Source organism: Triturus cristatus, chromosome 7, assembly GCF_964204655.1.
Source record: "Triturus cristatus chromosome 7, aTriCri1.1, whole genome shotgun sequence".
NCBI lineage: Eukaryota > Metazoa > Chordata > Amphibia > Caudata > Salamandridae > Triturus > Triturus cristatus.
In genome coordinates this window covers 26,731,453-26,756,422 of record NC_140590.1, presented here as the reverse complement: position 1 = coordinate 26,756,422, position 24,970 = coordinate 26,731,453, and the positions used below count along the sequence as shown (strand labels likewise).

Sequence of the window (24,970 nt, the reverse complement as noted above, 5' to 3'; positions counted from 1 at the left end):
CCTCAGTGTTATCGGGAAAAGCTGCAGCTACCTGTGAACGACAAGATTGTAGTGCAGACATCAAGGAAGCCAGGTAATCTGTCAGCATATTACAGTCAACATCAGTGATTTTGCGCGGTATAGGCGTCCCCCACATATTTGGTGGTCTACCGAAGATCACCTCGTACGGGGATAGCCCTGTTCGAGAATGTGCTACCATTCTCATGTAAAAGAGCGCAACTGGTAAGGCTACTATCCAATCGACACCTTTTTCTCTACATATTTTGGACAATCTAATTTTCAGAGTTTGATTATGGCGTTCCACGAGACCTGCTGCCTCGGGATGTCGGACACAGTGGAATTTCCATTGGTAGCCTAACAAAAGGGAAACATGTTTCATTAGTTCGGATGAGAATGGCTGGCCGTTATCTGAGTAGACAACACGTGGTAAACCGTACCGTGGGAAGAATTCTCGAACTAACTGTTTGGCAGTAGTCGGGGCAGTGTAATCTGAAACCGGGTAGGCTTCTGTCCAACGGGAAAGAGCACAGACAACTACGAGAACATATTTGAATCCTCGACATCGTTCCATCTGGATATAATCCATCTGGAGGACTTCAAAAGCATGATCGGGAGATTGAAATCCACCCTGTTCTACGGGGATGCTTTTACCTGGATTAAACTGACAACATATCATACAGGTACGAACTTTTTGTTTAGCTGCGGCTCGTAAATGTTTGTTGAACCAGATGTGTTGAATGCTGTCTAGCATAGCTTTTTCTCCTAGGTGCGCTGGACTATGTATTGTGTTAATGATGACTTGAACCATGGAGTCGGGAAGAAACCATATAGATTTTTCCTTCGTCATCCATCCTTGATCCGTTTGGATCCCTCCTAATTCAGTCCATTTCTTTATTTCTTCTGGTGTAGCATGTGTCTGTATGTCAATTACATCAAGGGCGGGATCCTTAACTGTCATGCAATGTGTTGGTGTCGGAACTATTGTCTTTGTCGCGTCAGTTGTATGAGTCTGGTTCTGAGCAGTCTGTTTAGCTGTTCTGTCAGCTAGGTCATTACCCTGAGAAATGATATCGGTAACTTTTGTATGGGCTTTGCATTTCATAATCGATATTGCAGTAGGTAAATGAATCGCGTCTAATAGGGCTTGAATGAGGGGTCCGTGTTGGATGTGGGCACCGTGAGAAGTTAAATAACCTCTCTCTCGCCACAATACGCCGAAGTCATGGACGACTCCGAATGCATAACGTGAATCTGTGTATATGTTGACTTTCTTATCTTTTGCTTGAGTACAGGCTTGTGTCAGAGCGATGAGCTCTGCTGCTTGAGCTGACAAAGTGTTAATACAATTTGTTTCAATGACTTCAGTGTCTGTTGTGACTGCGTAAGCGGCCACTAACTCTCCTGTACTTGTTCTCATACATGAACCATCTACATATAATGTCAAGTCTGGATCTGATAAAGGGATATCTGTCAAGTCTTGTCTGGGTTTCGTCGTGATAGTAATGACTTCGACACAATCATGTGCCAATGGATCTGTTCCGCCTACTGGTAACAGTGTGGCAGGATTTAACGTATTACAACGTCTGATTTCTATGTGTGGCTGAAACAATGTCAATTCGTAACCAGTGAGTCTCGCTATAGTCAAGTGTTGTGTTTGTGTGCGGTTCAAAAGAACCTCTACTGCGTGTGGTACTTGTACTGTCAATTGGTGTCCTAACACTATGGCATCGCTTTGTCTGATTGCTAAAGCTGTTGCTGCCACTGATTTCAGGCACGCAGGAAGAGCCTGAGCTACTGGGTCTAATGTACTAGAGAAATAAGCACATGGTTTGTGTGATCCTGCTTGTTCCTGAGTGAGTACTGACAAGGCAGTACCTTCGCGTTCTGTAACAAAGAGTGTAAACTGTTTACTGTAACATGGTGTTGCTAAAACAGGTGCTTGGCATAAAGCTTTCTTTAAGCTTTCAAAGGCATGTGTGTGTTCTTGAGTCCAAGGGAGGACAGTCGATGTGGCTGCCTCCTGTGTTGACAACTGGATGAGTGGTTTAGCTAGAAATGCATATTGAGGGATCCACTGCCTACAGTATGAAGTGAGACCTATAAAAGCCCGCACCTCCTTTTGTGTCTTGGGTGGTGACATGTTAGCAATTAACTGGATGCGGTCGGGTGTAAGCTGTCTTCCCTCCTTGGACAGCGAGTGCCCAAGGTAAACAACTCGCTGGACACAGAATTGCAGCTTAGAAGGGGACACCTTGTGCCCCTTGTCGGCCAGAAATTTTAAAACCGTCAGTGACGCTGTTTCACATTCAGGTTCGCTTCGGGCGGTGATCAGCAGATCATCGACATATTGAAGCAAGGCAGTGTTGACTGGCATGTGGATACTGTCAAGTTCTCGTTTCAGTGCTTGGCTATAGATGCTGGGGCTTTCTGTAAATCCTTGAGGTGCGCGTGTGAATTTAAAACTTCGTCCATTTAAACTGAATCCGAACAGATATTGACTTTCCAGATCTATTGGGACGCTAAAGAAAGCATTCTTGAGATCAATTACAGTGAAGAACGTTGCTTCTGAGTCAATAGCTGTTAGTAATGAAGAGATATCTGGGACCACAGGGTATTGTGGTACAATACATTTATTTAGTTCGCGCAGATCAATAACCAATCGATATACTGGTGGTGCTTTTGGATCCGTTCTTTTAAGAATCGGAATTATTGGGGAATTGCATACATTGGAGTCTGTTTCTACAACCACTCCTTGTGCAATGAGCTCGTCAATGATTTGCAGCAAAGCCACAACAGCATCTGGTGGTAACTTGTATTGTCGCATTCGTGGTAGTACTACTCCTGTTTTTAGTGTGACTCGATATGGTGTAATGTTCATGCAACCAACATCAGTGGGGCCTTGTGCCCATAAATGTGTAGGTAAATTCTGCAGCCGGTGATCCATGTCTCTGGACACGTAGTGACCTTTAAAGTCACGTAGAAATAGTCGTACACCTTCCGGAGAACAACATATTATAGCTCCTAGAGCTTTCAATGTTTTTATACCTAACAAGTTTTCTGGACATGATTTAGTAAGCAATAAATCTGTAGTACGTGTCAATGGACCAACCGTGAGTGGAAGAGGTTGTGTTACGTCATTAATTATAGGTTTTCCGGAGAATCCAAGGGAAATATTCTGTGAGCCTGAGAGGGGTGCCCCTGGAACTTCACTGCGTCGTATAGTTGTTCTGCTTGCCCCTGTATCAAGTAAAAACTTTCTGTCTTCCCCTAATAGTTCACTATGTACATAAGGTCCCTCTTGATCTACAGTAACCTCAATAAGGGGTAAGCCAACTTCCCTCTCTAGGCTATTTCATGTGTATCGCTGATAATCGGGATAATCTGCTTCTGCATACTGATACATCTGTTGCTTTGTTGCTTGTGTGGCAGCAATAGGCTGCGCTTGTGGTGGTGCTACGGTCTGTTGTGGAGCTGCCTGTTGCGGAGCTAGTTGTTGCGGAGCTGACCTAGGTTGTGCATGCTGAGGGATTTGTTGTTGATTCTGATCCTGTCTAGGTGGACGTGGTCTTTCCTGGGTTCTACCTGTGGCAATATTATGTTTCAGGACTGGACAATCGTGTATATAATGACCTTGTTGTTTACAATAGTTGCATGTCCCTTTCGTTGGACCTGCGGAATCACCCTTTTGATGACCATCAGCTGGGACTGACTGAGCAACAAGCATTTTCATTTTTGTATCTTTCATACGTCTCTGTTCGTGTTCTTGTTCTTCTCTAATTCTATTGTGGTGATATTGTAACATCTGTAACATCTGTGACGGGGTATTACCTTGCCAGGTACTCTCAAATTTCAATACTCTATTCTTAACTTGCGGCAGGGAATTTTCAACTAATTTTGTCACAAACAGATGCGGATATGACTCGCTACTTGCTTTTATGCCACTGTTAATACCAAAACATTTTTCAAATCGGGAATAGAAATCACTAGTGTCTTCATCTTGCTTTTGTTTACAGGCTGAGATTGCACCCCAGTCCTCCTTTTTCGTAGTTAATAAACGTGGCAGTACCTGCACTAGTAATCCTGGTAGTGCTGTAGTCTTTTCCCCAAGCCCTGCTCCTGCAGCTCGGGCCTTTTCTTCGTTTTCTAATGCTGTCCAATCTATCTTTTGGTCTCCCACCTCCCATTCTTTTTCTTTGAGTTTCTCGTAAACACCGGCAGGCATTAACACTTTCAGTATTTTCATAATGTCGGGGTAGGTATACTCTCCCATGAGTAACATGTCTTTTATCTCACGGTGGAAACCTGCTGGATCCTTGTCATGGCTGGGTACTACTTTCTTCATTTCTAATAATTCAATTTTAGTTATAGGCGTGTACACAAACACGCGTGTAAAGTTATTACCTTCACCTCTGATTGGGTGTACTTCGCGTAACGGATTCTGTCTATCTATATGATACATTTTTCTTCCCATAATGGGAACTGGAACGTGTTCTGGACACACGAAAGCTACATACTGGTTTCGGAATTCTAGAATTTCTTTAATCAAATCAGTACCTGACCCTCTCCATGTATTCGTGAGTAGTTCTGTCAATATGTCAGGTAAGGGTCCTGGATCGGAGTGTTGGCTTTTATATAATATAAGGAGGTGTTGAATCATGTATATACCAGCTAAACGCTGTTCGTATGGGGCAAGATTCAGAAACGTGTGTGCTAGTGCATCATCACTGTATTTGCTGGGACTGTCAGCCCATTGTACTGCTGACCTGGCTAATTCTTGTTCATCCATGGAATCGAGCATATGGTACCCCCTTCGATCTCGGAGTAATTTATCAGCGGCTTGGAATAGGTGTTCAGGGGATCTTGTATTTAACATAGGGGTTTGAAAGTGTCTGCTACATTCTGGACGTATCGGACGTATCGGATCATTAAAGCCTCTAGCATTATTATGGGGTCTTCCTCTACCTACGTAAGCTATCGTTTCTAATTGTTCTGATTCTTGCTCCTCCTCTTCCTCTGATTCAATTCTGTCTGCTTCTCGTCTTACTTTATGTATTCGTTCTACTTCCTTACGGATCTTTCGATACATGGCGATTATACACGCCTGTTTATCATGTTTCTCGTCTGATATGTTCTGACCCCATTTGACAAGTTTTTGTATGGTATCATGATCTGCCCCAGGCCTGTCTTGGTTCCTAATTACGCAATTTATGAAAAAACGTAGTAGTTGTCTTTGGACATCCACTTTCTGGTATTCCATAGCTTCGTTAATACTTTCTGGACCTCGCCCTGTTTGGACAAAGCGATATATATTGTCTAGGTGTTCAACCATCCCTGGTATCGTCATTAAATACAATGTAGCTCGTCGTATACGTAGTGATGATATGAGCAATCTGTCCTGTTTACCTGGTACCGGATCGTATCTACAATCCACAAGCTGTTCTTTAAACATGTCGGATGTCGCTAGTTGGGGTGTACGCTGGAGTGCTAAATCTCTAAGGGTCTGTTTATTTCGCGGCGGTGTGGCAAACATGTCTGTCGTACCTCCTGTAGCACCGTCTGAGGTGCTGGGCAAGAAAGGATTCGTTGGGCGTAAGATAGAAATCGTAGATGTGGGAAAAACAGTAGAAACGGACGGACCTGTGGGAACTTGTGTAGGAGTTTGTTGTTGCGGGGATACAGACGGATGCTCTTGATGTTGGACACCATCGGCAAGCGGTGTGTGTGGTATGGTATTAGCATACTCGGGAGCTACGTCATCTAAATAGGAGGAAAGGAAAACGTCTTTTGCTGTTTTGGGATGTGTTTTGGGATGTGCTTTTATCGGGAGCAATGGAGGAGTCAAGTCTTTTGGTATTTCCGGGGTAGCCTTAGGTAACCCTTCGGCCAGAAGAGGATACATACCATTCATAAGAGTGTTTCTTTGTCTATCTACTTGTTCTGATTTTACTCGGGTACCTTCCTCAATTAATAGATTTTCTCGGGCTTTATTTGAATTCTCTCTACCTTTCTCTTCCTGTCTGAGCGCTTTTTCTGTACGTCTATATGATTCTTTACGCCATAATTCAATGGCATCTTTCTGTGACTGTCTGGCTTTCTTTTTCCATAATTCTTCTTCTACTCTCATGATGCAATCTGCATCCCAGGTCCCCGCTGCGGGCAATCTCTGACTTTCTGGCAAATCCTTGGTGTAGTCCACCCATAAATCAAGAAATAATACGGCATCTAGGCCATGTTTATGATACATAAAGTATCCTGGGGTATCCCTAGGTGGAATGGGAACAGCTTCTTCGAGTACCCCTTTTCTAGTTTTGATCTGTCTTAATTTCGAAAAGAGCGGCATTTTTAGATCTGGTTACTTAATCTTAAACACACTTAATACAAATAAACACAATAATGAACAGTCATTCACACCACAATGTATAGAACGTATTAAAACATTTAACATTTAACATTTAACGAACGATGATAACTAATAGAAAACTAGTTATTGACATAATACTGACACTAGATAATACTTATTTATATGCAAGACATACTAGATATACTGCTAAACAGTACAGATACACTGCTGAAACAGTGCAGACCGGATTTGTGTACCCAAACCCGTCTTGACCGGCACAGACTATGTGCACGTTAAATGCCTCCCCGGCAATGGTACTCACCGGGTAGCTCGGAACGGAAGGCCTCGGAACGGAACTGAAACTAGACCGGACTGGACTCGGCTGGACTCGGAACTTCGGAACCTGGTGGGCCTCTATATACCTCGGATCTTGCTCTCTCAGCTAGGCTCTGGTCGGGATACTTCGCACTTCTCACCGCCTCGTCTGGGTGTTGATCGCAGCCTCAGTCGCCCCCGCTTGGCCGGAGGGAGATACAGGAAATCCTGCAGGTACGCGTTTTTGTCCGTTCAGCTGTGGCAGGAGACCGGGCCTGCAACGCACCTCCGGCGCGTGAGATGAGAAAGTGTCCCTGTTCGGGCGCCAATTTATGTGGTAAATATTTCATTACCGGTACTATTTTTTATGCGGTAAAGTCTAGTAAGAATAACTCAGTAAATATAAGAGGCAGAATCCGTGGTATTAGAGGTTCTAAAAGGCTTTATTCCTTTACAAAGGAAATACAATTCGAATTGCAGGCTTCAAATTCCATCACCACGAGAGTTCAGGAAGGAAGGCCATACATTATTGACAGGTAATGGTATTTATATGGAAAGCATTACGTTAAGACAGATGCAAGAGGCGTAACAGCTGATAATACAGATAAAATAGGCATACGTAACTAAAAAGGAGGACATATAGGCGTAACTTATAAAACGTCATTATACATGATGTCACAAGTGGGTGGATTCATAAGAGAATCCTGCAATGTCAGCAGAAATATTTGGCAAAGATGCGCGCGCAGCCGCATGACGTGTGATTGACGTGCAACTAGAGGGTGAAGGGGACTTGACATTTAGCTCTACATGTGGAGACAGAAGTCTGGGGGGTCATGTCAACCTAATCCCAAATCATATCTAATATCCTATGTTTAAAGAACTGTGTTATCCAAAAGGAAAGGTCTCTAGGATAGAATCTATTCTATACTGACTGTTTAGTGCGTGTACAAGCGTCTAAGTGTCTACATGAGATGCGAGGGGGCAGGAATCTTCCATGGTAACAGGGGCTATGAATTACTTGCACGAGGACAGCGAGGCCTGGCCCTTAGCACGGTAGCTGGAAGAATGTTTACCTAAACTACTAGACAGGAATGCATCGGATGAGGAGCGGAGCAGATAATCTTGAAGGTGAAATACAGTTTTTGGCAGGCAACAGGCTGGATCAGGCACCGTTAGCCGCGCAGGGAGTAGGACAAAGTTCATGGATACAGATGCAGGCTCGGACTGGAGCTTTCAGAGGCAGAAGGCAGGAAAAGGCTTGATGGCAGAATTCAGGGCCTACTCGCCTGAATCTGTAAAATGTGGAAAGTGAACCACATAAAGTCGGTGGCCTTTCATACTTAAGAATGGAATATCTGACCCATTCATGGCGGATCTGAAAGAGGACATGTTGACGGTGGACGCACATGTATTTGCGTCTTCAAAACTGGAACTCGAGGGAACATACATGTACTTATAGCATGCACATGGAGCCGTTGGGGTCTACGATAGGGGACATAACTGATCACAAAATTCATATTTCCTCACTGGGTGTCAGAGAGAACATATGTCGAAAGGATTGAAGAACCTGTTTACAATCCTTTTGTTGATGTCCAGAGAGGCTGCCGCAAAAGACAACACCATCTACTGACCCATCGTCAGGGTTCTGAGAGAGCAGGTCCGGGAGAGGGTCACTCTCCTCCTCCTGTCCCTCATCTGTGGCCATGAGCAAGCCCATGCCCTCCCTGTCGACATATGCCTTGAGCCTGTTTACATGGAGCACCCGGTGGGGGCTCCGGGGAGTTCCCAGGTCTACCAAGTAGGTGACCTCTCCCTTTTGCTCAATGATCGTGTGGGGCCCAGACCATTTGTCTTTGAGTGCTGCTGGGGCCACTGGCTCCAGCACCCACACCTTCTGTCCAGGCTGGTACACAGTCAGGACAGCCTTTTGGTCGTGCCAAGCTTTCTGTAATTCTTGGCTCGCCTCAAGGTTTTTAGATGCCTTTTCCATGTACTCCGCCATCCGCGAGCGGAGGCCGAGCACAAAGTCCACAATGTTTGATGCCGGCTTTCTGAGAGGTCTCTCCCATCCTTCCTTTACCAAACAAAGGGGTCCCCTTACAGGATGTCCGAACAGAAGCTCAAAAGGGCTGTAGCCAACCCCCTTCTGCGGGACCTCTCTGTAGGCGAACAAGAGGCAGGGTATCAGGACATCCCATCTCCGCCGAAGCTTTTCAGGTAGTCCGTGAATCATCCCTTTTAGGGTCCTGTTGAATCTCTCAACAAGCCCATTGCATTGCGGGTGATAGGGTGTGGTGAACTTGTAGTTGACACCGCACTCCTTCCACATTGCAGTCAGATATCCCGACATGAAGTTTGCACCTCTGTCTGAGACAACCTCCTTAGGGAAGCCCACTCTGGAGAACACTCCAACTAGGGCCCGTGCCACCACAGGTGCTGTAGTGGTCCTAAGGGGAATAGCTTCAGGATACCTGGTGGCGTGGTCCACCACCACCAGTATAAACTTGTGCCCTGATGATGTCTGGGGTTCCATTGGTCCGACAATGTCGATCCCCACTCGTTCAAAGGGCACCCCCACCACCGGTAGTGGTATCAGGGGGGCCTTTGTCGTGCCACCTGACTTACCACTGGCTTGGCAAGTGACACAGGAGCGGCAAAACTCCTTCGTATCTTCGGACATGTGGGGCCAGTGAAAGTGTGGGACAATTCTGTCCCAAGTCTTATTCTGGCCTAAGTGACCTGCAAGGGGAATCTCGTGGGCCAAGGTAAGAAGGAAACCTCTCAGAGACAAGGGGATGACCAGCCTCCTGGTCGCGCCAGGCTTGGGGTCCCTTGCCTCGGAATACAGGAGTCCATCGTCCCAGTACACTTTGTGGGTACCTGTGGCGTTCCCTGCAGCCTCAGCAGCAGCCTGCTGTCTGAGGGGTTCAAGTGAGGGGCAGTCTAACTGTGCCTTCCCCATGTCTTCCCTGGAGGGTCCCCCTGAGCCCAGAAACTCAACCTGACCAGGTTCAAGCTCTTTCGGCTCAGTTTCCCTCAGTTCTTTAAGGTCAGCCTCCTCAGACACTTGATCCACGACCTGGGGCAAGGGGGAAGGCGAAGCCTTACCCTTACTGCTCCTTTTCTTGGAAGGTGTCTGGTCCATTCTTCCAGGATCCAGCACCTGTTCAGTGGGGCATCTTTTGGCCTGTGACCTGGTCACAGCAAGGACATGTGCTGGCAAGCCTAACATTTCCATGTGAGTCCTCTGCTCCACTTCTGACCATTGTGATGTTTCCAAATCATTGCCCAACAGACATTCTACGGGGAGGTCTGAACTAACCACAACCTTTTTCGGGCCACTTACCCCTCCCCAGGAGAAATCAACAACTGCCATACTGTGATTGGTAGTGACGTTGCTGGCATTGGTCACTAGGTAATCGGTACCTAGCATGATCTGTCCAGGGTCCACAAAGTTAGGCGTCACCATGGTGACACTGGCACAAGTGTCCCTGTAGGCCTGAGCCACTTTTCCATTGATCAAAGGTGTCTGTCTGTATTTGCCCAAAGTATTGGGACTGGCATCAGGGGACATATCCATATCCCCTGTACAGACAAGGACGGCCTGAGTGAGCGTGCTGACTAAGTCGTCACTCCCCTCGGTTCCCAAGGTTAACCCAACTAATGCCTTGGGAGGCGCACTACCACTGCTGACTGTACTAGGGGGTGCAGGGGCCTTAGGGGCTGCAGTGGCAGGAGTTTGCCCTCCTTTCTTGGTGCACTCACTAAACCAGTGAGTCTTACTTTTACAGTATTGGCACCACCTTTTTGACTGGCCTTCTTGAGTCTTCTTCTTCTGTGAAGCCTGACCCCCACCCTCTTTGGTTTGTTGGGGGCCTGTCGAAGACTTCTGGTCATTTTGTTCGTTCTTGTTACTACCCTTTTGGTCTGCTTTCTTCTGACCACCCTGGTTCTGAGTCTGGTTCTGCCTGACCCTTGTTCTGACCCATCTGTCTGCCTTCTTTCCCAATTCTTGGGGAGAGGTCAGATCCGAGTCGACAAGGTGCTGATGCAACAATTGGTTCTGACAGTTGTTTAAAATCTGTTCTCTCATGATAAGATTGTACAATCCTGTGTAATCAGTAACCTTGCTACCCAGCAACCAGCCCTCCAAAGCCTTAGTGGCACAATCGACAAAATCAGTCCAATCCTGAGACTGGATTTTCTGGGTGTCCCTGAACAGCAACCTGTACTGTTCCGTGGTTAAGCCAAACCCATCAATCAGTGTATTCTTCAGGACTTGGTAGTTGTTTGCATCCTCAGCTCTAGTAGTGAGGAGCTTGTCTCGACCTTTACCTTCAAAGGAGAGCCACAGTATAGCTGCCCACTGACTTTGGGGGACGCACTGGACAGTGCAGGCCCTCTCCAAAGCAGTTATCCACTTGTGGATGTCGTCCCCTTGCTTAAAGGGGGGCACTATTTTACCCAGGTGTCTAGTGTCTATACCCCTGTCTTTTTCTCTAAGGAGAATGCTGCCACCAGTGGGATCTAACCCACTTAATTTCTGCTCTCGGGCTAAGGCAAGTCTTTCTTTGGCGAGGGCAAGTTCTTCCCGCTCGATCCTCAGATTGACTTCCCTCATCTTTGCTTCATGCTCCCTTCTCTGAGGGGACGTCATTCCTCTCTGAGAAGATGCCTGAGAGACATGTGTTCGAACAGATCTGTTAGAGCCTCTGGAGAGAGACCTAGCTCGTCCGTTCCCAATGTTAGGCCTGCTTGAGCGTGGGCCCGGGGCTCCCCCAGTTCCACTCTCATGCCTGCTTAAGTTGGTCCTCGTAAGCCTACCGACTACCACTGGACCTTTGTTTGCCTCGTCTCCTGATAACTCCTCCTCGTCTTCCTCCTCTGTATGGAGGTCGAGGTCTGGGTCACCAAGGGTTCCCTCTAAGGGAGGCATGTTCCCATCAGCATCGGGGGGACCTGTGTTAGAGGACCTCCTGGCATCGTACGTCTCTAAGAGACCTATCAGAAATGCGATGGTAGGGTTAGAACCCTGGTTTAGCTTCCTGGAGGCACACAGTTGTCTCATCTCCTTGAAGCTAAGAGCTGCATATCGTGACATGACCTGTGGAGGGTCACTGACCACTAAGGGAGTCTCCGCAGACTCTCCGTGGACCGACATGCTTCTAGTGAGGTGTAAGTGATGCACCTACCTACACTATTTGTTTACCTACTGATCCCTTGCTAAGAGTTGTAGTCAGGGTGTGCTAAGCCCTGTTACGCTACAACAGCTGGTTCAGTAGAACTCAGAGTATTCTAAGTTAAGTTATATGTACCCGGGTACTTATGTGATCTTTCACTTTGATATTCTTAGGATACGTGTGTGGTAAAACAACAGCAAGCTCAAATCCCAACCGCTGCTCACCAATGTGAGAAGTTGGCCTGATATGTAGTGCTCACTATTCTAGTGATCACTGTGTATCATTCCAAACGACCCTTATTGATGATTGGTTGTAAGTCAACCTTTTAGACCAGCTATCCTAGTAGCGTGGATACGAGCAGTCTTTAGGCTAAACTCTAGAGGGCGTGTTAAGCCAGCTGTTTACCATCACATATACCCCTTGAACGTCAAGTGAAAGGACACCACACAAGTTGTTATGAAAATAAAAGATATTTATTTATAACAAGACTACCCTGGCTCTTTATGAGTCAGGGAGCTAAGCACACTACAAAACTCTTAGAAAATACTTCAGCTGCACAATTTACACAAATGCCCGAAGGGCACGAGAAACCATCTACGCTAACAGTGAAATGCGAGTGGTTAGAGTCTGGAGTTACTGATTCCGGAGTGATCCGATCAGTGGGACTAAACGAAAAAGGAACTGGACACTTGTAGAGCGAACCTGCGATGGAGCACCGAAATGCTCGAGTTACCTAGCCCAGAGGCTGCGGCTGCGTGAGGTTCGGCAAGATGTCGGGAGTCCTCGTTGTAGTCTCAGGAGCCTGAAAGAAGAAGTTGCTGGCAGGCGACCAGTGTCGATGTTTCAGCGAGATCCAAGCCTGGATCGGTGTTGAAGGAAACCTGAAAGCAGAGGGGACTCAGTTCTCAACCGCTAGCCAGCGATCGTGTGGGTACCAGGAAGGTACCGGCTGAAGTCACCTCGACCAGGTGAGTGGATGACGTCGGACTCGGCTGTTCCTCGGACCAGGAGGCGCGGCGGCGACCAGGATGGAGGGCGAGCTGTCCCACGAAGGTGTCTGCTGTCGATGATGCTGGGCCCAGGAGTGGGGCAGCAGGTCTTGGCAGTGGCAAACCCACGCGGGGGAGTCAAGATGGCGTCTGGAGTGGACCAGGAGGGTCCGAGGTACTCCTCTGTTGAAGGGGAGCAAGGGCCAGTCTGGAGCAACCAGACTAGTGATGAAAAACAAACTATCGTGGTGCGTCGTGAAGAGGGCCACAAGCCGATCGGCGAGTGGTCGGACAACGCGGTGAACAGCAAGGAGCAGAAGGGCCCCCACGCAGATATCGTGGATGCTGGGGAGGCGGACAGCAAACCGCAAGCGCTTAGTTGGTGCCTGCTGGTGCAGGGTGGCTACTCCTTAGCCACAAGGGAGAGTCTTCAGAGAAGTCAAGAGTTCCTTTCGTGGAAAGTAGTTCAAGATTCAGAATTATCCAATTTGGGAAGGGGACCCGCTCCCACCTTTATTCTAGGAAAAAGGGGCTGGCCTGCGACTAGGTCCTACCTATGGGTGGGACCAGGAGGGGGGTGGTTACACCCCTATCCTTTGTCCGGCTTCGCTCCAGCTCAGGGGCTGGTGTGCCCCCGAAACTGGTTTGAGCCGGGCTATGCACAGCGAGCACCGGGGTGCCACTTGCAATCACCTTCCTTTCAGCCCTGCCTACCTGGGATACACAAACCCTGTCTGGGATGGTGCTAACACCGCCCTCGACAGGAAACCCTTTGTCCAAGCCCCCTTCGCTGGAAGGTCTCCCAGCAGCAGGAGGCCAGACTTGTGTCTGGTGGCAGCATCCATTTTGTGATGCTGAGGCTTGAGTCAACTTTAACCGGGGTTCAAGGTTACTTCCATGTCGTGCCCCTCTAAAAGGGGGGAATGCTAACCCCGTCGCCAGAATTGGCGAGGGGTTCGTATTCAATTCGTATGACACCTTACTCGACATGTGTAGGTGATGCGATGCCAAAGTTAGCAAATAACCGCAAGGATTATAATGCATCTTAAGGTAGTTGGCCCGCGTCACCATGGAACGGCTATTTAGGACTTGGTTCCGAAAGCCGTCGACGGGCTCAGCTCGCGCCAGAGCACCTTCCCACATGATCCCCAGCACTCTGCCTTCAGGATTGATAAGGCCTGCCATAGGAGTGACTGATAGGAATCCATGTGTCCATTTTAGGGTTAGGTATAGGAATACTACACCTACAGCAACGGGTGATTACACCACCTTGCCCCAGCTGTCGTGCAGCCAGTTGTGTCAAATTTGGGCGGCCATCCAGGGGTGGCATAATACATGCTGCAGCCCCTGGTAGGCCCTGGGTACACCGATGCCCTGGATACCTGTGGTATGCTGAGACAGGGACTGACAAGGCGGCCCAGTTCCAATTAGTGGATGCACCTAATGTACATGTGTGTTAATTTCGAGAGAGAACAGCTAGGCTGTGGGTCTGATTGGCAGGCCCACAGCCAGGGAAAGTCGTAAACCAATGAAGCAAAAGCAAAAAATCTGGGTGATCATAGGATTGCAGACCCTACTCTCCTACACTCCCTGGACCGGAAACAAGCATCCTAGGACCGGTTTCCGGCTTTCAGCCCTCATCAGCCATGATAGCTTGATTCCAGTGGCACAGTGAGCCCAAGACCCACGTCTGGGCATACCCGGCGCACTTCGGGCGAGAAAGCAAAAGACACACAATTGATGGACGTAATGCTGAACAAATCAAAACATTCAGCCCCAGTCAAGATTTCTGGGTTAAATCCATCATTCTTTTGCTCACCATGCCACCCCAGTTTAGAAACCGGTCCTAGTATGCTTGTTTCCGGTCCAGGGAGGACCTGGCTTGGCAGTTCAGGCTGGACTGTTCCCATGAGGCACAGGGTCAAGACTGATTTGCATATGGCCAGGTCTAAACTGGGGTGGCATGGTGGGCAAAAGAATGATGGATTTAACCCAGATCTCTTGACTGGGGGTGAATGTTTGGATTTTTTCTGCATTTCGTCCATCAATTGTGTGTATTTTGCATTGTTATAGAGTGGCACGAGGAAGGGAAGAAAGCCTGACCTTGGGTGAGTGTGAACAGTGCCCCAATTCCTCTAACTCAGTACCCAAAATCAAGAGGTTGTCACTGTATTTAAATGAATGCACAAAGAAAATTCTTAGATTGGTTTTGGAGCCTGAATCTAGAACCCAGCGAATGAATCTTTCAAGAGGGAGTTGAAAATAGAGGAGCTCAGGGAGAGGTCAGGAGCAGCATTTTGTACGGCGGAGCCTCAAAGTGTTAATGGTCTGCACAGCAGTACACACCTAAGGACTTATTTACAAGCCCCTTGCGCTGCTGGTATGTCATCTTTTCCCATATAAAGAGTGACACACCAGCAGTGCAAGGGGCTTGTACATAAGCCCCCTAGATTCTTTTAACAGCTCTCCCCCACAAGTCTTGGGTAACACACTTCTGTGTCTGAATTACACAGAACCAGCTGTGAGACAATGCAATATACAGCGACAGGCAGCAGGTTTGAGATAAATAGCTGTCATACACCCCCTCCAGCCTCCCATAATCCTTGCTGGGGGCTTTCCACTACCTTACATTCAATGACATTGTCCCTTTTGTGCACTACAATTCCCTCAAGCGGAACCACTGCAACCTCTTCTGCTTTGGGTTCACTATTTCATGACCATTCAGCAGCGGTGCAAGACCTGATGTCCCACAGATCTTCCCAGTAATATTCGATAAATGTGTTACATTTTGCAGAATTAACAGGAAGCACTATCACAGCCCTGTTGGATCTCTCCACCTCCCTCTAGTCTAGTCCACCTCGTGGGTAGCCTGTAAGCTAACGTTGCTCCTAGGGACCTGCAGCGTACAGCATCCTGCGCAGCTGCAGCGCAACAAGGCCACGCGCACACTGAGCCGCTGAGCTACAGTCCCACCCCAGCCACCAATAAGTAATACTTGAGTTTAAACTTTTAGACCTCATTTAGGTCTAGAAACGATTGTAGTAGGCACTAGGGTTCAGAATACAAGGAAGATATAAGTCAGCCTTCCACACATTCAAGTGTGGGACCATGAATGTCACATCCAGCTTCACTCACCCTTATTTCTAGAGTCCATTTGTTTCCATTAAGTACACACTGAAAGGTGCAGAGGCACTAAAAACCTTTTACGTGCCCCCCACCACCCTCATTCTTCGCAGCTCTTTCTCCAAATTCCTTTCCTTGGTACAAGCTATCGCCTCACTGTGCCACTCCAGGTGCAGGATTTGTATAATTGTGTCATGTTCAGACCTTGCATTGCAGCATAATTGGTTTCATATATTGATTCTTGTATATAAGGAAATGACATCCAATCAAAAATAGCAAACCTCCGGATAAATATAAAAAAGAATTAACAAATAGGGGGGTTGATAGCATTGCATAGGCCATGGAGACTTCTGAAGCCAAACACCATGGTGTAAGGGGGTAGAGAGAAATACCAGCAGTACATACGCACAGATTGCACCCCAGTACAGCACGTGGCCACAAAGGGTTAACGTTAGCCGTTCAAACGCGACAAGTTATAAACATGGAGCACCATGGTTCACCCGTGAATACATAATGAAGGTTTTGAATATATCTTGAGGGTCCCCTGCGGTCTCATTACCGCCTGACTTCAGAATAGACCGTGTTTTCGGGGGATGCTGGCTTCGCTGGACTTCCTCGCATGGGCACCAAACTGACCGAACTCTACGGAATCTCCCCGCAGGCTACAGAGTGCAGAGAGGACACGTGTGGATTCACCGCTTCCACTTCATTCACCTCTCAGGCATTGATGGTGGAGAGTTTTCATCGCTAAATGATTTGAACACAAGAATATTAACATGCAACACACAAATGTATTTACTGTGCGCTAGCCATGTTTATCTGACAGTGGTTATCATAGGCCGTATGTTAAGATGGCCGTGAGGCTGCCATATTTTTATTTACATGTGTTTTCTTTATTTTCATTTCTGGGAAAAACCTGTGCCAGCAACTTCGAAGAATATATGATCTGTTTCTTCTTTTCCACGTAAATTTTTCTTTTACGGACTCATTATAGGATATGTTATTGACCATTCTTCTGAGCCAAATGTATCTCGTTATGTTGTAGATAACTGGAGTCCGAAGGACATTTACAAAGCCAGCATCGGGCTCATGCTTGTGTAACTGATAAAAATGCTACATCGTTCTGGTCATAAACCCACATTGGTTCCCCTCCTGGGAGTCATGTGTAGAAGCAAAATTGTACAAAAAACTGCTTTAAACTCCTGCAGTGTAGACACAAGATCAGATGCCTTTGGTCCTTGCCGGAAGAAGCTTTACTTGTCTCTTGGAGGGAATTCCTTCTCTTTCCTATTGCCTATGCTGCCCTTTCATTCTAAGAAGAAGTTGTACCTGTCTTTCAAAGGCTTCCATGCTGACACCTTCACTCTGACTTCTCCCCAATTCCCTGTCCTTCTGCCAGCTGAGCAGTGCAGGGTATCCTCTTTATGGAAAAGTGTTTTTCTCTGCTTTATTTGAGACAACTTTATAACTGTTTGTCTTTGCATTTATGATTTTGCATTGCTTTTAAATATGATTACTAATGCATTAATGTACTAGCCATTGAATTCCAGCTAATTTGATTATTTGAATTTGCAACTTCGCTAATCTTTTAATAAACCTTCAAAGTCTGCAAATCTAATACTCTCTGTCCTTCATGTGGAGCCTCATGTGCTTCACGTTATTGCACTGCACGGACTGTGATGAGTAGCGTCGCTCGGATCTAAAGATTAATCGGAGAGCTCAGTCTATACCCAAGTTTGCACCAAGATTTACACAGTGCAAAGCGCTTTATCACTGACCACAAGAGACAAGCACGGCGTGTGCAGGGGAAAGAGTAGCGCAGATGAGCAACTGCCATTAGCCAGTGGCGGCTCCTCTGCTAAGGAGGAGGAGCGTTGCCTCACTTCTTTTCAGCAGTGTAAGGAAAAAATAATTATAGTATTCAATGTGATTATCATTTTATATTTTCCTGTTATGGGCGTAGCAGCTTTGCCAGGTGGGGCTGCTCTGCTGATAGAGCACGGGAGTGGAAAGGAGGAGTGGTTTTCAATCCCCAAGTGCGCATGAATGTTTGGCCGGCTATCTCGGGCCGGCCCAACATTCATGCGCACTTCGCATGTTCTCCACCCAGGCTGCATTATAGCTTGGGTGAGGAACATGCTCAGGCTTCCAGCCCCCATCTGAGCACCGAACCACAGTGCTCCGACCAATGATTGGCTCAGAGAAGCTTCAGAGCTTCCTGTTCCGGCCAGAGGATGGACGCGAAGAGGAGGATACTGCGAGGAGGACCCGGCAAGGAGGTAAGTTTAATTTAATTTTTTATTTACCCTCAACCCCCCCCCCCCCCCCCCACAGCCCCGATCCATGCCAACCACTATTGCCACTGACTCAGTTCAAAGATGCGTGTGAAAAGGTGAGCATGATAGAGTGAACAACTGAGTTTAGGTGTGTGCGTAGTGGTGCGGGGAAGGTTTTGAAATATCTAAGGTGACAGAACCATGCAATAGTTCACAAATGTGTCTTACCTGATTGTCCATTTGACTTGGTGAGTCTTCAACTGAAAAGAAAGATTAACAAGAATTTACCAACATAAATAGTTACTTGGACATAAAATATACATATTTGCATATAGCATACCGCTTGTGAGACACATTTACAGGGTGTGACATTTCAGACCTAAAGTCGGATCACTACGGAGAGTAAAGATATGATGAAAATAATATTTCAAGTGTAAAAGCGGCATACGTGAATGCAGAAAGTAGAGGAGGGACAGGGACATAATTCTGCAGAACTCTGAAGTCATACGTGTCCACAACTAAAATATGGACCTACTGGGTAAAAACCATAGAATTACAAAATGGTATCGTGTAGCCGTTTTTCCTTCATTCAAACACAAGGTCCCAATCAGGGACTCAACTGGTAGGCTGTTACATCAGTTTCAACCCGCCAACCCTCCCCCTTGTCCCTAGCCTCTTCAAGTCTCCTCCACCAAAGCCAGGACAACACACCAAACCAGGAGTTCAGTGTACATGTACCCGTCACCTAAGAGTTGCTGTTGGCAAGAAGGGGGATCTGCAAGAAGTGGAAAGACCCGACTCCACCCTCCTTCAGTGAATGGCAGACCTCCGTTTTGTCTACATCACGTATGGACCTTGTTAGAGCTGGCAATCAGAATAAGAAGCTTTCTGGCATTTGTTATCATGGGTTCACTGATTTCCGGGTTTTTTTTTTTTTTTTTCTTTTTTTCCCCGGGTCCCATGATTATCCTATTATGGTGCTCCCATTGCCGTTTACACCATGTGATTTGTCTCTACCTGGTCCTAGCCCGGGCTCACCTTGGTGGTTTATAAAATGGGAATCGCTTGCCTCTTCGCCTTCTAAGATTGACACTGCAATGGCTGAGGGATATTGTGTACCTTCCATCTCGTTTTCCTTATCCCTGCCAGTTCTTATGAACTGAGACAGTCATGTGCAAGCTAATCTGGCTTGGCATTGGAACCATGGTAGCAATGAGGACAAAAAAAAAAAAAAAAAAAAAAAAAAAAGAGTAGAGGGGAGTCGTATTATGATCATCCGAGCGCCTGTTTTGCTGTACTAGAGGTTTCTAAAGCTTAGATAACTCAGAACACCTCCAAATTATTGCCTAACTTTAAACAGATCAACTCAAAAGCAGTGAGCAAAGATTGCATCTCTGTCGCAGGCATGCTGCCTAAAGTCATTGCATTAAGAAGGAGAAATGCAGATTTATATGTGTGAACTTTAGACACACATGACGCAAAAAAAACAAAAAAAAAACAGGTGCTTGACTCATCGCTATAGGGCTCCAGGTTCTTAAAGAGGTTGCGAAGATGCACAGAGCCAACGTACATGCGTGCTCTTGCCAGCTAGGTCCCCTAAACACTATCCTATGACTGAAAGCTGACTAGAACTTGTGGCCCCTCGGTATATATGGCTAGGTAAATCTCTGTGTCTCAATGTCTAGGATGGTCCTAGCTGCACTGTCCAAACACCGTCATCTATAGGGGCGGAGGGTCTTCAGCGTTTGGGTGGAGAAGGAAGATGGCGCTGTCAGATCACTCCACCTCCTAGACCGGTGGGGACAACCGCAGTCAGAAGAGGAGCTGTGCATGATCCTCCTCACAGGTCCAGTCTAGAGTCCCATGTGCTGCATACTTAGGCTCAGAGTTTGTTGGCGGCTATCCCAAACCCACGGTATCTGGGCTACTATTTGATGTGGATCTACGTAGCACTCATGCGTCTGAACAAATAGTGCCAAATCTCTCAGCCCGCTGTGTATTTGGACAAGTTAGCTACAATACCCTTGCAAGGGCACGATTGACTCGGATGCAAATGAGGCAACCATGCCACCCTGTCACCTGGTTACATAATCAGGTGATAATTCAGGTGCATATTTAGTGCCAAAGCTTTGGAACTCTCTGCCAAATTACCTCAGATCCAATGGGAATCTGTTCAATTTTGAGTTTTGAGGCTGTGGTAGTAAAACGTTTCCTAAATGCGACAACATCCTGCTTGTATCCATTGATTCCTTTGGGTCCTATTTATTAAGGTTTTGCATCGGGTTGCGTCACTTTTATGGCGCGACCCCAATGCACTTTTAGTGTCTAACTAAGTCTAGCAGGGCCCTTGCACAGGGCCATATTGCAGATTATTCACAAAATCTCATGTAACTCTGCTGATAAAAACCCCTCCTTAGATCCCAAGGACCCGGGCAGCTAAAGGCCAATGCCGGAGCTCCGTTTTTAGTAAAGATCTTGGAGGAAGTAGTAACCTGACAAATCCCTCTGTGTCTTGAGCAGCACAGTCTGCTATGAGGGTCCCAGTCCAGTTTTAAACCTCACAAGGGCACAGAGACAGCTTTGAGGTCTGTATGGGAAAGATGTCAGAGGGTGGCAGGTGCGCGTGCAGCTACACTGCTGGTGAACTTGGACCTCACAACTGCTTTATGCACCATCGACCATACCCCCTACATCCTCTCCAGAATGAAGCTTGGGAAGTTTCTCTCAAATAGATCTTACAGGCCATAAGAAAAGGGAGTCTGTTCCAAGTGCAGTTTTATTGTGGGTCACCCCCTGTCACCAGTATGATTTAATGTCTGCGTGAAGCCCCCGCACAATCTATTTCTTACACAGGTGACAGGATTTCATAATGATGCTGATGACACCAAACTGTTTCCATCGTTGAGCAACGATTATGAGACGGATGTCAACCCCTGATATCTTTTGATTCGCTCTTTGAGGGCTCCTCCTCAGAGACACAGGGACCGGATTTCTAACCCCCCTGGTAGAAGAATTCAGCCAATTTGCCAATACAAATTAGAAATACACTTGGACTGCAACCCATACACCACCCACTGAGCATACTATGAAGGAAGTGTTTCCTGGTAACAATCAGTTCCACAAGATGAGTTCAGGGACACAGTGGAACTCCAAACCCTCTTTATTGATGAGTAACACACTCAAAGGTGGCATAAAACATTATGTGTATTTTAGGTTTAAATCTGTTTTTATTGTCGCATTTGCATAACAAGTTAACAGTTCACATCACAAGAGGAACCCCGTGATGCGAGTGTAAGGGTGAGTTTTTCCATCCCAAGGATATCCCACAGACGTCGAAGCCACGCCATGTGGGTTGGAGCCATGGCTGTTCCTCGGAGCGCTAGGATGGTCTGATGGGTGGCTCCCAGAGCTATGCGGATCTGGTGCCCTCTGCGAGATGAGAGGGGGTAGGTGAGAGGATTTGGGAGGCCTAGTAAAGTATATGATGGGAATCTAGAGAGGTGGGTAGAGAAGTGGGTGTCTATATCATCTAATACCAGGGCCCAAAACGCTGTGACCCCCGGGCAATCCCAAAGTATGTGTGTGAGGGTGCCCTTTGCCCCGTTTGGATGCCAGCAGTTGTCTATGCGAGCTGGTTCCCCCGGTGAAGTCGCACCGGGGTTAGGTACTAGTAGGATGTGCTTTTTACAGCCGTTTCAGTGCTCACTATGTTGTAAGTGGTGTGTCGGGCTCGATTGAATATGTCGTGCCATTCCTTCGAGGAGAGTTGGCGGCCTATTTCGGATTCCCAACGTTTCTGGGCCAGGGATCTATCTTCAGTCGGTGTTAGCTGGAGTAGAACGTGCAGCTCTGAGATATATCGCTTGTCTGCTTGTTTGCCTGGGAGCCATTTCTCATAGGGTGTCAGTGCCCTTCCTGCTCCCTGGCGCATCTAGGGGTGCATTCGCTGGGGTCTGATTTGGAAATATCAGAAGCGTTCATTTTCGGGGATGGCATAGTCTGACTTTAGAGGGTCAAAGGAGACAGGATTTCTTAATCGAAGAAGTGTCCTATCACTTTACAAGGTGCTTCCCCCCCCCCCCCCCCCCCCTCCTCAACTGACGGCCCAAGTCCAGGTGTGAAATCAGGGTTGTCGGCGATCAGGGTCAAGGGGGACAGCAAGGTGGTCACTCTCCCTTTGAGTATGCGTCCGTCCCACACTCTTAGTAAGAGTGTGTTATTGGCGAGATGTATAAGCTGGGTGCTCGGTGAGCTCATGGAAGAAACAGGACCTTTGCCAGCGATGTTCCCACCAGGGCTCTATCCATGAACAGCCAGTGCTTCTCTGACTCGGCCCTAGACCACTCCACTAGATACCGAAGCTGGGCGGCTTGGTAGTATTGAAAGAGGCAGGGTGTGCTGAAGCTGCCCTCCACTGGGGGGGGGAGGGTGTAGGGGGGGGGGCAGCTTTGCCCTTTGTTCATTCTGGGCCGCTTACCCGCCCAAATTAAGTGATTCAGTGCGGTCTGTAAGGCCGCAACTGTGCCTGTCGGGGGCCAATGGTATAACCTGGAAAATGAAGAGGGTCCTGGGCAGGGTGGGCCTTTTTGAGGCCGCAACATGGCCTGATAGGGAGAGTGGGTAGTGTCGCCACTGGTCTCATTAATTGCGCTCACGTCTTGTTCACGCTCCGTAGTGGAGGACTCTTGCACTCTCCAGGGTCTGGCAGAGCTGAACACCCAGACAGGGGATGGACTCGGACGTCCAACAAATCGCACAAGCTCGTTTTAATGTATCTAGCTCAGGAGGAGGGAGTGTGAGGTTGAGGGCCTGAGACTTGTGGAGGTCTATTCAAAATCCTGACACCCTTCCGAACAGCAAAAAAGGGGGCAAGCTCTCAACAGGGTTGTCAAGGATGACCAGGACGTACATTTTTTAACCTCCTCATTGTGTTTTAGTGAACTGTTGATTTGTGTTATTATTGAATATTCTTTTGTCACTACATTAGACTAAGATGGTGCATTGGCCTACAAACGTAGGATATATATATGACTAGTGATATTAGATTTTAACATTTGATGTATTGAACATTTTTTCTTTACCTTATGGATGTTACTGACCATTTGTTTTTAAAAAAAAGATTAACTATCTTTTTACAATAAAGAAAAAAAGCTTTTTTATAATTGAGTTGGTACACTGCTTTATAATTTGATTCGCTGTTTGTCTCGAAAAATGCATTTATATTGTTCCGTTTATCCCTCCCCGATTGCCCAGGAATTTGTTACTCACAACAGGACGTAGTCTGCATTCAGGCTGATGTGATGCTCCTCCCCTCCCAAGGGAATCCCGCTGATCTGGGAGTGATCTCTCACCGCTGCGCAAAGGGCTACATATAAAGAGCAAATAAAAAGGGAGAAAGCAGCCAGCCCTGGCGTGTGCCCCTGCGTATTGGGAAGCCCTCAGAGCCCAGCCCGTTCACTCTCACGGAGGCCATCGGGGACCCATAGCCGCTAAGGACCCAAGATCGAAATCTCTCCCCAAATCCAAAGTGCGTCAAGGTCGCACTGAGGAAGGGCCAGTGGACCCAGTCAAAGGCTTTCTCAGCGTCTACTGATAGTAGCATGCTTGAGCCTTGTTATGATGTGGAGGAGTCTTTCAGTGTTATTCACGCATTGTCTCTGCGGGACTTGCATCAGGAGGTTATGGCAAGATACAAGAATAACCGTAAAGATCTTCACATTTAATAGCGATATTGGGTGATAGCTGGCGCAGGATCGCTTGTCCTTCTCAGGCTTGGGAAGAACGACTATGGTCGCCCCGAGTATCGAGGCCGGGAGAGAGGCCAAGTCTGTAATGTGTTAAAGAACTGGGGTGAGTTCCCAGCAGAAGGCTTTGTAAAACCTAGAGAAAATCCCATCTGGGCCCAGGGATTTCAACAGCTTCTGCTTGGAGATGGCAGATATGACTTCTTCGACCCATATGGGAACGTCAAAAGAGGACTCCTGGGGGCCCGCCAGTTTGGTCATTGGAGAGTCTTGGAGGTAACGTGTTATGGCCTCAGAGGGGACAACTTGATCTGAATACAAAGGTGTAGAAGTCCCGAAAGCAGGCTGCTATGGAGGCGTTGTCTTCCAGCTGCTCCCCGGACTCCGTCATAAGAGAATTTACTCTATTGGCTTGTCGCTGGGCTCGGAAATTAGTGGCAAGGAGCCTGCCACTCTTGTTTCCATTCAGGTAGAAGAAGAGTTTGAGGCAATCTAGACCAGCCAGCTGTTGCCTTGCAGCCTCCTGCTGGCGCCAGACCCTAGGGGCACCAGTGGGGTGATGGATAAATTCCAATTCTCTGACCTGTATCTGCAACTCTGCCCTTTTGGTATTACGCTGCCTATTCTCGATGGCCGAGAGGGATATCAGCTCTCCTCTGACAACCGCCTTCAGTGCATCCCAAATGATGGGGAGTGGTGTATTTGGGTAGTCGTTGACTTCCATGTAATCACAGATGGCAGTCCTAAGCCAGGAGACCACATCTGGTCTCTGCAGCAGAGATTCCCAGAGCCTCCAGCGTCTTTGCGCATTTCTCTGTTGGGGATTGTATATCTCAAGGATCAGCGCTGAGTGATCAGATAGGCTCTTGGCTCAATCTTCACAGTGCAGAGGAGTTGGTGAAGGTCTAGGGTTCCCAGAAAATAATCTAAACGGGCATATGATATGTGCGTGCGAATATAATGTATAGTCACGAGTGTTGGGATGCTCTCCACAAGTCTATTA

At 47.3% G+C, this 24,970-nt stretch overlaps 1 protein-coding gene across 1 annotated transcript in view; it reads right to left on the bottom strand.

The window, feature by feature from the left end:
• Positions 1-24,970, bottom strand: part of LOC146808723 (cell adhesion molecule CEACAM8-like) — a 468,434-nt gene that overhangs the window by 28,288 nt on the left and 415,176 nt on the right. Inside the window, exon 5 of the mRNA XM_085614223.1 lies at positions 18,452-18,483. Coding sequence (XP_085470349.1) covers positions 18,452-18,483 — 32 coding nt within the window. The remainder of the gene's footprint in view (positions 1-18,451; positions 18,484-24,970) is intronic.